Genomic DNA, 13,229 nt, shown 5'->3' on the forward strand with positions numbered 1-13,229 from the left:
GTGACTGTCCCATAGACTGTCAAATAAATAAACTGTCAAGGTCCAGAAAAGAATGAAAGACATCGTCAGATTAGTCTGATGACATCTGTCAACAGTGGCTCAACCACAACATTATAAAGAAAATGAGAATACTTATTGTACAAGAAGAAAACTAAAATAACAACTTGATACAACAAATTGTCTCCTCTGTTTCTCTCCTCATCACTGTAGCGCCATTTTGGAGAATATGAGCTGAACGCATGCTGCTTTCGCTCTTCTATATCAGTGGCGCCTTTTATTTCAGACGAGAACATTTAATACAGCATATTTTATTCCATTTTAACATGTATACTTCCCACATTTAAACTAATTTATCAAACATTTTATAATCAAAAGTTAAACATTTAGAAGCAAACAAAATGCTTTTTTAATTTCCATTATAGGATAATCAGTGGGCTGTAACAAAGTTGCCACTGTAGTAGTACTTTGTACTTGTCCTTTTACTCAAGTAATTTTGAAAACTAATAGGTCTACTTGTAATTTTAATATTAGGTAATATTTTATTGGGGTATCTGTACTTATACTCAAGTACTTGATTTGTGGGCCACAGCCTGATTATTATAGTGACTATTTGCATACAATTGGCAGTAGTAGTTATTTCATAGCTATTTTTCTTGAACTTTAACTAATAAATAAATAGTAATTCTTCAGGAGGTATGACAGAATATATTAGTTATTGATTAAATAACTGTAACTTAACACAATCATAAAATTATATTATATACTGATTAGTTAACACATCTTCCTTAGTAGTTAACAGTAGTGAGTTAAGTGTTAATGAATAATCACCTGTTGGTTCTTATTAGTTATGCACTTAGTAAGAAACACTATTCTAAAGTGTTACCGAACAGTGTGTATTTGAAACAGATATCTTTTGTAACCTTATAAAAGTCTTTACTGTTAATTATTAATTCTTATTAAGTATTAATTTCATTTTTTTAAATGTAATTGGTACCAAATGCAAGAGGATATTTAAAAACCTTGAGATGCAACAAACAGCCAAAGACACCCTTCTGTGAGCACCGTTTATTGCTGTAGGAGAGGTCTTTTAAAGGGGATTAATTTAAAAAACAAAACACAAAAAAACCCAGAGGGTTTTGCAACAATGTCAGCATGCTAATTATAGCCTAAATTGGTAATTATTTTCATAAAATACATTTAAAAATCTAGATTAACTAGTTGACCTTACTTTATGAATATTCAGCAATTGTGACTCATTTATTTGTTCCATGAAAAATCCACTTATCTCAAAACTCTTTCTGAGTGAGTTGGCACTTCTGCCTGTAGCTGGACAGTCATGGCCATAAGTTTTGGCAGTGACATACATTTTGTATTTTGCAATATTTGCTGCTTCAGTATTTGTAGATTATTTCTTCCACATTTCTATGGTATACTGAAAAACAGTGATAAGCATATCATATATATATATATATATATATATATATATATATATATATATTTTAATACCCTTCTTTATTCATGGCAGTGTTTTTGGACAGAATTATGAGAGAGCCCACTCCATCGGTTGAAAAGCAACCCCACACATGGATGATCTCAGGATGCAGATCTCAGTTCACCTCTTCTTCTCTGGACAATCGATTTTCCAGATGTCCCAAACAGTCGGAAGGGAGCTTCATCAGATAAAAACTTCCATGCATAGAGGTAAGAACAATTTTCGTATTTGGTATTAGAAACTTTCAAAAAGTATTTTGTGATCATTTGTGGACGGTTGAGGAGCATTATACACATACACAGAAAACTGCCTCACGATGGCGGTGTGAGCCACGCCCAAGTCAGCTAATTTTAGCTTTATGGTTTCTCTTGTTAGATTTATTGTGAGTGGAATCTCTTTTAATTAATCATTCATGCTGTTCACCCAATTTCTCTCTCGCTGATAATGAACAGAACTCATGATGCCACAAATTTTGTAAAATGCTCAAAGACATTTACGTCATCTCTGACGCTTAAAGTATTTTTTTTTTTGCTTTCTAACCAACATTAGCTTGCTATACTCATTATGTGTATAAATAACAAAGGTGTCTTTATTTCCACTCTTGTGGATTTCAATGGAGGATTCCCCTGAAGCGATTGTGTCAGTTATTGACGTGACAAGAGATAAACGAGAGGCTTCATCCCATCATTGTATGCTGATGAAAAAACGTAAATAAAAATGATTTGTGTTTAAGAATCTGCCAAATACTTCATTTATTTATTTATTTATTTTAAACAAACTTGATTAATCATTTACTCAAAGAACTTTTAACTTAAGCAACAATTTTTAATGTTTAAATTACTATATTTAGATTGTTTACTTTTTAACTTTGACTTCTTAGCAGGTTGAATAAATTCTGTATAAACAATATGTGAGTTTGCTGTGTTTTTACTGCATACATGGTCGGTTTAAAAATACTCTCAGCCTCAGAAGTCACGCTCATGAACCGTTGGTTAAACATCTGATGCATATGGTATACAAATATGGAGACACTTCAGGAGTTTCGAAGTCGTTGTCGGATTGGTTGAATAAAGTCGCCTTTGCTGGATTTCAGCGCGACATGTTTGTTGTGTTCTTTAACGTTCCGCCTGGAAACAAAGATGTCGCAACGCCAAACTCCCTCATGAAAAAAGAAAGCCTTTGTTTACTGTAATGACGAGCGCTTGTGAAAAGTATGCGAGATATTTAAAGTTCACGGCATAGAATCTTTAAAATACGTCCGAGAGTTTTTTAATTGTGGGGACATTTAAACGTTGCGATGACCAAAACGAAACGTGATTGGTTGTTTGACATGTCTGTCAAACGGCCTCATGGGCGGGCCTTGATCAACACCTTCAGCCGTCAATCTGAAGGTCTGGCTACATGAGACTAGTTCAAAAATAGCACAGAAATAACTCTCTTGACAAAAATTGTGTAACTATAAAACATTAGTGTGCAAAAAAAAATCAACACATTTTCTTTTCTGTGTTAGCAAGAATAGCACATTGGTTGAGTTAAAACTAAAAGAGAGAGAGAGAGAAAGAGAGAGAGAGAGAGAGAGAGAGAGAGAGAGAGAGAGACTTTAGTGAGACCAGATTAATATATATTTTTAGTTAATACATGCCATTTAATTTACTTTTTTGTTTTGTTTGTTTGTTTGTTTTAAGTCTCAATGTAAAAAATAATTGTGTGGCTTAATATATTTGTGGAAACAGTTTTTTGTTTCAGGATTTTTTGAAGTTCATAGGAACAGTGTGTATTTGAAACAGATATCATTTGTAACCTTATCAATGTATTTACTGTTAATTATTAATTCTTATCAAGTATTAATTTCATTTTTTTTAATGTAATTGATATCAAATGCAAGAGGATACTCAAAAACCTTGGGATGCAACAAACAGCCAAAGACACCCTTCTTTGAGCAACGTTTATTGCTGTAGGAGAGGTCTTTTAAAGGGGATGAATTTAAAAAACAAAACACAAAAACCCAGAGGGTTTTGCTATGCAAATTGTCTAACCGCTATGACACAAAACACTGTTAGCATACTAATTAAAGCCTAAAATTAAAAGTGTTTTCTTAAAATACAATGAAAAAAAATCTAGATTAACTAGTTGACCTTATTTTATGACTATTCAGCAATTGTGTGACTCATTTATTTGTTCCATTCAAAATCCACTCGGCTCAAAAATCTTTCTGAGTGAACATGGCACTTCTGCCTGTAGCTGTATAATGGTTTAATATGCTGCGAAAACAGCTGTTCATTTAATCAGACATTTTAATATAGTCCTGTTTTCCTATATAAGTGTTCAAAAATCCTATGTACAGTTGTGGTTGTCTAGACACATTACTGCAGCACGAAAGCTTTTAGTGTCATTTGCTCGTCCCTGTCTTCTTAGTCAACATTGTCTATATTTAACACACAAGTCACCAAGATTTCCTGCTATTAACTACATACCTCAGAGCACCGTCACTCTATTTCTCTTCTATTCATTTGGTGACTGTGCTGATCCCCTGTGCCTTATCCGACGAATGCGAGTGAGTGAATGTGTCATTTTAGAAATTCTTCTCCGTACTGGCAGAACCAGAGCAGATTGGCAGCACGCAAGTGACAACACATGTGGGCCAGTTCAGAGATAAATGCTTATTGAGTAATCTAATTCAGAGGCTCACCCCAGACCCTGGAGCTCAAACACACACTCATCTAGCTGTTAGAGTATGTTTACAAAACTTGCGAGGCCCAGTCTAGCCCAGATTTTCCACGAGCCTTAACTGGATGGTCAAGGAAGACAAAACAAAACAAAAAAATATTTCTTACGAACAATGGAAGAAACCTGATGGATCATATTTATTCAATGTATCTTTTAAAATCAACATTAAATGATGTTAGCAAGCTATTTTACTTCCGTATAAAATATCTCTGTAACAGTATACTCAAGATATGCTAACCCTAAAGCTAATCGATGAATCATTTTCAATACTGTAAAACCAGGAACTTGTGTAAAGAAAATACAATCCATTTTCATTTCTATCACGAAAAAAATCAACAAACCATATAGACATGTGAGACTGAGGCTAATAAATTATATTTGAAGATGACCTCCGCCTATCTCTGACTGCTGCAATTGTTTTCAACCAGATAAAACCGCAAATCCGCAAAAACTGTTGGAGGAGGTTCACCCTTCCCCCTTCAATATATTTTCTTTGAACCACTCCCATAGCGAAGCATTAACTCCTTCCTTCAGTTTCCTCACTTCCTCATTGACTTGTTACTTCTTTTTTCTTTCAAACTTTCTAGCAGAAAACATGCTAAACTTTCTGTGATCCCCATCACATCAGAGATTTTCCCCAGCGCTAAATCTGATCATTCTCGCGGGGACACCCTGACACCTTACACTATGAACTCAATTATCACTCTTGTACATCGCACCTCCCCTCCCCCCAAGACACTTTTATTTTTAACTTCCCAACATGAATTGATGTTCCAGGCTAATGCAATACTTGGAGGTTCTTATTGTTAGAGTCGAGGGAAAAGGTTTAGCATAGCACACACAGGTGTGCAGTCTATGAACTCATTGATAAGCAATTCGTTCTACCACATGGAGAGAGAATGTATGCGGTTAGACAGACATTTATAAAAGTTAATTCCAAGTCTTAAAACAAGCACACCTGTAATTAACATTGAAGGAAAATATAATCGGGTTTACTCTGTAAATATCATTTGATGGGAAGCCTGCTGGAAGACCAGCTTATGCTGGCATGAATTTTAATAGTTGCCCACTCTTCTTTAAAAAAACGCCTTAGCTAATTTGCTGGTCTTAGCTAGTTTACCGTGGTCTCCCAGTCTGGGGTGCATTTCCCAAGTGTGTCGTTAGCCAATTATCGTCACAAGTTCCGTCATTACAAACATAGCTCAAAGACTTTGAGTTTTTCCTGGAACAATAATTCCAATGAACATTCGCAAAAACAGCATTGAAATGTATATTTTCAGACTCTTTATGACTTTATTGGATATGACAGTATAGACCAGAAAGGGAAGCACAGGGCAGAGAAAAGGGAATGGGATCGGCAAAGGACCTCGAGGCGGAAATCAAACAATATATCTGCATGCTGCCCACGAGGCTATCAGCACTGCAAAGTTATGTGGCTAGAACAACAGTACAGCTCTTAACCTGTGGTAAGAAGCATCGGTTCTTGTTAGCATGTTTGGAATTATGGATGTGCAACAAAGTTATTACAGTTTTTGATAACAGCGATGGCTAGTTAGTTAATTTCTTCAACCATGCATTATACTATGGTAGTTAGGAAGCGTTATGTCATACTAAGGCAACGTAGCACTGCTCAAAGTTAAGCTGGTAAACCACCTACCCTTGGCTGGTCGCCCAACATTATTTTTCTGATGAATTAAGGTGACCAATGTATTCTTGATGGTTAATTTAGTCAGAGTTTAAAACACAACAAGCTATGCTGGTCATTTAGCCGGGTCATTTAGGTCTTTGAACAGCTTGAATGTAACTGGAAGTGTGTGTACTGCAGGAAATGTGGAAGCAAGATGATAAAAGCAGTTTGTTTGTCAGTGCCACAGACGGGAAGAATTTACTCTAGAGATGTGCATAGCCTAGTGCAGATAACATTGGGTTCATGTGTCGCTGCTTGCATTATCTGTCTGCACTAAAGCCCCGAATACAAAATTGGACTCTCCTTACCGTCTGGTTGTCTTCATAAAGCTTGAGGTCATAGCCACTGAGCTCCACACAGAATATAATGGCAGTCACACCCTCAAAACAGTGGATCCACTTCTTCCTTTCTGAACGTTGGCCGCCAACGTCCACCATTTTGAAGGTGAGCTCCTTGAAGGTGAATTTATTCTCAACAATGCCAGTGGTCATGTCACGTGAGCGCAGAATGTCCTCAACGGTTGGGATGTACTCTGGCGCAGAAATGCGGTCCAGGTCGTTTAGATAATAGGCTGTATTATCCTCTAGGTGGTATTCATTAGAGCGGCAGAAGCACTCCTGGACCCCTGGATCGCCCCACAAGCGCTTCATCACCCCCAGGAGCTCTGGTGTGATCTCACCCTTGCTCTCGGCAGGCCCGGTGAGGGCAAAGAGTTGCACTGCATCGTAAGCCCGATCGGGGTTGTGGAAGTCGATCTTCAAGGTGGCAAGGGCGCGAATGATGCGGGTGAGCGAGTCAATGGCGTTGTAGAGGATGAGGGGCTTGTATTCCTTGCAGGCCTCCAGGTTGAAGCCTCCACTATGGATGATCTTCATCTGCTTCACGATGGTGCTCTTGCCAGAGTTGCTTGTGCCGAGCAGCAGGAGTTTGATTTCACGCCGCTGCCGCTGGCTTTCTGAGCGGAGGTGTCGATCTATGCGACGTGAGCGCCGGGCGGCCTCCTTCTCCTCTGAACTCTGCCGGCACCCCATGGTCAACTGCACCTGGACTTGAGCTGGCAAACCCAGGAAGTGGGAGAGTGGACGGTAAATGTATGCAATGTAAAAAGATATGGTGATACAGATGAGCTGATACTAGAGGAAGCTTTTGCCGGAAACCAGTTTCAGAATGGTGTTAGACAACATGCATTGTCCAAGTCTACAGTATTTTCTTTCAAGGGTTGATGTTTTGGCATTCAATGCGACCATGACATTGTGGAAGACCCACTCAGGCCCTGGCATAAGGGTGTGTTTGCCTTCAAGATCCCAAGGACTTGGGAATTATAACAGGGGACTCTCTCCCCTGAGCACGGCAGGCTTTAAGTGGACTTGTCAGTGTTCATCAAGAGAAAGTCGAAACCGTAAAATTCCTTCACTCTCCTCCCTCATGGCGTCCAGTGTGCTTCCCTGTATTTCTGTGACTGATTCATCTGTTCTCAATTCCTCTCTCCTTTAATTTTCTTCAGGCACTTTCCATCCGATGGAATGTCAGACCTTGGTTCTCGTTTGGTGCCTGTGTACTAGACTGTCTTGCTTGCATAAGCCAGTGAGGCAGCTAAAGGCCCATGTTCCTGCAGGTAAAGAAAAAAAAGACATTCAAAATCATGAAACGGGAGGGAAAATAAAATTGAGAATTCTAAGAAAGTTTCTGTCTGAGAGATCTTAAACCGTCTGGACTGGACGATGCTCCCACAAAATTAACTATTAATCACTTCACAGTTCTTAACTTTAAAGTCAACATAATACATAATACAGCCCAGTTTTACATCTGTAATTTGACATATTTCTGAAACAGAATATGCAATGAGAAAAAAACTAGGACTTAGAGTAGAACTTGAGTTTTAATGTAATTGATTGGATTGTGAAGTTGAGTGTTTTCTACCAGGATGGAGTCAGATGGGAATAAAACACTGCTGGCACCCACTTTTGAGGAAGCATTTTGACCTGGGCTTGTAGGCTGAAGGTCAAGATTGCCATCAAGAGCTCCTAAATGAAACCCAAAGATAACGCTTCTTTTCAAATCTATAATATAAAAAAAGCTATATTTCCTACAGATGAACCCCTAAAACAATGCCTACTGTAAAAAGCTATTAGGCTACTGACTACACTGGCCTTGGTGATGTGAGAAAAACATATTAAGACCAACCTTTTTTGGCAGCATTATGAAAGTAAATCGGTTGATTTAGTGTTGGCTTAGATTTAGTATTCTATTGCACACAACAGAAATCTTTTCAACAAAAACACTTGAACTACACATGCAGAATAAACAAATGTACATGTGTATACTTCTCACAAACCCATGAAAGATCACACCAATTGCTTTCTTGTGCCCACCAGAAAAATATAAGCAGAGTAAACTCGGGCAAAACATGAACAGACATGGTCATTAGCACAGCCAGTCTCTGTTAGCTCTACAATATACTTCTGCTTCACACTTCTGCTTTCTCAAACACGCACACACAGACACACACACACATGCCTTAGGTCATGGTTTGTATAAAAAAAAATCTAACCTTCTTCATAGTAAGCCTGTCCCATCATGTTCTCCCAAGTCACCGACATCTCTCTCAAACCATAGATTCAGGTTTGCCAAGGAGGTGATCCAACACACACACACACACACACACACACACACGCACACACACATTTGTTCTCAAACAGACACATCTGCACACACACAAGCAGAGGCAGGTAGGGTGTGAAATGGAAACATATGTGAGATGAATGTCCTTCCCTGAAGCAAAAGGTACCACCCATTCTACTCTCCCTTTCCCTGAGCCACAACCACTGAGCTAACTGATAGCAGGTGGACGGTTTATTTACTGTCATGGTGGAAAATAACTGGCTCAGACAAGCAGGTGCCTCTCTCCAACTCATTCCAATGTAACAAATGCAACAAACCTCTTTAGAAAAACGTTCTATAAGAACATTTTCTGCTGACTCAGTTGGGTCAGTGTAGTTACTGGCCCCACTGCAAAGATAAAAAAAGAAAAGAAAAAGAACAGAAAGAAAAAAAATGAATTCTTCAAAAGATTTGCAACAAACTCTTATCCAAGTTATGTGAACACAAATGCATCTAGCCATGCAAGCTTGATTGTATGCATCGGTCTGTTGTGAAAGGGCCAAAATAATGGACAGTAATTCAACTTCAGCAACTAGTAAACAACTAAAACAAACCATCTTTTACCACATAAAGTCATCTACTGTCATGATGAAGCAACAATGTGAGGAGAATCTTACTGAGCACGTTTATATTTGCCTGAATAATAAAGCATAGGTATAGCAACAACCCAGAACACCCTAGCAACAGCAGAGCAACCACTCAGACCACCTTAGTAACTGCATAGTAACAATCACTCAGAAAGAGCCTAACAACTACTCAAACACTCAAGAGACGGTACCTCACAGAGTACCTTCACAATCACATATCAACTCCCTGAGAACCACTCAGAGCACCTTAACAACAGCAGAACAATCCCATAGAAACTATCCAGCAACCTGGATAGCAAGACTGTAAGAATAGCCCAGAACACCATAAATTGCATGGAAACACCACACCAACCACTCAGAACACTCATGCAACAACTAAAGAACCAATAACAACACCCATTTAGGAACTGAGTAGCGACACCATAGAAACCACTCAAAACACCATAGCAACACCCTAAGAACCACACATCCCATTTAGCAACTGCATAGTGACACCATAGCAACTACTCAAAACAGTAGTTCTTAGTAGTTCTCACCATAGCAACACCCTAAGAACTACGCAGAGCACCCTAGCAACAACATAGCAACATCGTAAAAAGCACTCAGGACACTTCATCAACAACTGAAGAACCAATCAGAACATCCCTTTTAGCAATTGCATAACAACCCCGTAGCAATTACTCATAACACCCTAGCAACACCCAAAGAACCACATAGAGCAGCCTAGCAACAACATGGCAATGGCCTAAGAACCACTCAGAATACTTTGGGAACTTCATAGCAACATCAAAGAACCACCAAAGCACCCACAAAACAACTCTATAGAAACTCCCCATTAAAACACCCTAGCAACACCATAGCAATACCCTGAAAACCACACAGAACACCCTAGCAACAGGATAGCTCACAGTTAACCATAGCAAAAAACCCTACCAGTAATTTTTATATCCTCGCATAACAGCTTGTTCTTCAGTCTGACGGCATTTGAATGCATTATGACATTCATTATTGAAAGCATCCCAAACAATATATGAATAAAGGATCCCTCAATATGATGTGAGCCCTAAAAATTTTTTGTCATGAAATATGTCCTTGGAAAGGCAGTAGATGAGCTCTTAAGGTGATCTGTTAGAACACAAGAGCCTGGGGGGCAACGTAATAAATGGATGCTCTTTTTGACAGGCCGTGTGCTAACAAATGTGAAATCACGCCATGGCCTAGTTTCGGCGGAGAGATTACATTCCTAGACCGGTCACACAGAGAGAGAATACATCTCCAAGATCTGTCCACAGACACAATCCTGCTCTTAGAAAGATTACTGCACAAATGTATGGCAGGATTTGATGGGGAAAAGACACAGCAAAGTACGACGCACACAAAAGAAGGTATATGGAGGATTTTACTGTTCAAACTCGTCCATGTTCAGCTAGCTGCTGTGCTAGCATAGTGGAGCAGTGTCTGTGTACACTCTAAATACAACACACTTTTTAATTGTAATTTTTTTTTTTTTTTTGTCCAAGGCCTTTTTTGTAAGCATGACAAGACAAAAAACGAGACAATAACTGCACTTTTTTTTTTTTTTTTTTTAACTATTAAATTTTTTTTATAAAGTAAATACTCCCAACTCAGAGATTTATGGGTCCCATAAAGAAAGGGTCCGCAGCGGCACTGCAGAGGGTCCACCAATTAATGTCTGATCACAAATAATTATTACAAAAATTAATAAACATGGGTAAAATTAAAAGTAAATTTTAAGCAGAAAGAAAAAAAAATCTGTTTCTGTTCGGGTGGAGCCATTGCTTGCACATTATATCTGCACTTTATTAGAAAACCCTCACTATTCAGATATTTAGTTATTTGATTCTTAATTCTCTATCTCACAGTAAAATCAAAATGTTAAGTTTTAGTAAACTTGAAGCTAAAGTTCAAATAAATGTTTATTTGTCCATCAGACAGTAAAATTTAATTGTGAGTTTTAAATAAATGTGTAGCTAAATGTAAAATAAATAGAAAATAAAACAGCTCATGCAATAATTAGTTATGAAAAATGAAAAAGGCACCTACTTTGTACCCTGTTTGTGGAAAGTGGCATAAATATACAAAAAGTATGCTTGCTCTCATTTCTGCATTTCTTCCAGTTCAGCATTACATCAGTCAAGTGGTGATGCTTTTAGAGCTAATACCATTTATATAATTACTTTAGAGCGAATCTGGCAATTGGAGTGTATTTATGATAGGTGATTATTCTGCAACATTTCACCTCTGTCAGAGACTAGGATCACAGTTGGAATGGTTATAGAAATACAGGATGTGCTAGACCAAGTCTCGCTTTACCATTTCCGCTTTCGTAACACAACCCATGCCTTGGTGTCTAAACTAACACTGTCGATTGACTAAGTATCAGAACAAAAAGAAACACTTTGTTGAGTTCATCAGAAAAGCATTGGCAAGGTTTATCCGAAATGTGTCCTAAGGCCATGAACGAATGTGTGAGTGCATGGAGAACGACAGGGGTCTCACGGTAAAGCCAGACTCATGTTTTCTCATGAGCGCTGAGGTAATCGGACCCCAACGGCTCCCTTACGCCTCCAGAGATTAGCTGCTGTCGACCCACATATTTCTTGATTTTAATGCACCTGTAATTATAATGATTTTCCAAAAAGCTGCACATGGGAGGAATGCTTAATGTCACACTCTTGTGCAGAATGTTTGATTTGTACGTTTTATGATATAGAATAGGAGAATGTTTACACAAAACTAGTTTCCAGCCCATTTTACCTCTATAATTTTACACAGAAATTGACATTTTTCTCATATTTCAGTTTATATCTTGAAATTCTGGGCCTACATCTCACAATTTTGAGTTGTTTTTTATTTTTTCTCGAAATTCTGAGTTTAGATCTCATGACATTTTCCCCACAATTCTGAGTTTTTCTTGCAGTTTTGAGTTTATCTCACAATTATGACATTTTTCTATCTAGACATTCTGAAAGATATAATTGTGAGCTATAACCTTGCAATTGGTTATATCAATTTGGAATTCACTGAATTGTGAAAAATGTCAAATGTTGACTCAAACTCAGCTAGCTAAGACACGGTCTTTGATGATAGCGACCGTTCCACTGCAGAGACTGAAATAAATTGGAAGTAAAAATAAATGTCTGAAACAAATGCAATTCATTGTACCTGTCAGATGAATACATTCTGAGGAACACGGAGGGTGTATTTTTAATGAGTTGGTCACCCATGTGACCCTGGCCACTACAGACTACTTTACTCTACTCTACTTTCCCCAGAACAAGTCCAGCTTTATGCAATAAACAGATAGTTATATAACATGCAATGGCATCTCTGTGTTATTGATGAATGTTTGTGTTATGTAAGGCTGCCTGCCAGTTGTAACTCTCTGGGATACACTCCTGGCCCAATCATATTTGTTTGACAAATATCACATACATTTCACAGAGCGGGGAACCTGTGTTTAAAAAAAAAAAATTAAAAAAAATTTTTTATTGAAAGCATACTAAGGTTATTGTATCATGATGCACAGATTTCAAAGAGCCTCTTGGGATCTATGTTTTTGCTCAGTTCAAATGTATGGTCCTATTGGTAATGTTAACCAACAGTCAAATAGTAATTAATGCATTTTTTAATGCAGAGTAAACTATATATTTTTATTACTGAATATCCTGTTTCAATGGTGATACACATTTACTATACACTGTAACATACATTATAAATCATGTTTAATAATCAAATTGATCTAATCTACTGATTTTTAATCCATGCTACTTTTAATGAACAAAAATCTTTATGTCTAGGTAGAATGATTTTCATTTCTTTTCATATTCATATGACATTACATTATATAACAATAACTGTAATGCAAAATGCATAATATTAATAATAATTAGTAGTAGTAGTAGTAGTAGTAGTAATAACAAATAAAAAAAAATGTACACATGTATTATACACATATACAAAGACGTGTAAGAAAGACGATATGTATATACTGTATACTATATACAAATATTCATAATCAATGTTATCAAATAATTTTATTTTGTTTCACATT

At 37.4% G+C, this 13,229-nt stretch overlaps 1 protein-coding gene across 1 annotated transcript in view; it reads right to left on the reverse strand.

Annotated features, from left to right (window-relative positions):
* Positions 1 to 13,229, reverse strand: part of LOC113054141 (guanine nucleotide binding protein (G protein), alpha z polypeptide) — a 43,584-nt gene that overhangs the window by 13,008 nt on the left and 17,347 nt on the right. The window contains exon 2 of the mRNA XM_026219490.1: positions 6,215 to 7,515. Coding sequence (XP_026075275.1) covers positions 6,215 to 6,937 — 723 coding nt within the window. The 5' untranslated portion in view covers positions 6,938 to 7,515. The remainder of the gene's footprint in view (positions 1 to 6,214; positions 7,516 to 13,229) is intronic.

The sequence above is a fragment of the Carassius auratus genome, chromosome 35 (genome assembly GCF_003368295.1).
Source record: "Carassius auratus strain Wakin chromosome 35, ASM336829v1, whole genome shotgun sequence".
Classification (NCBI taxonomy): domain Eukaryota; kingdom Metazoa; phylum Chordata; class Actinopteri; order Cypriniformes; family Cyprinidae; genus Carassius; species Carassius auratus.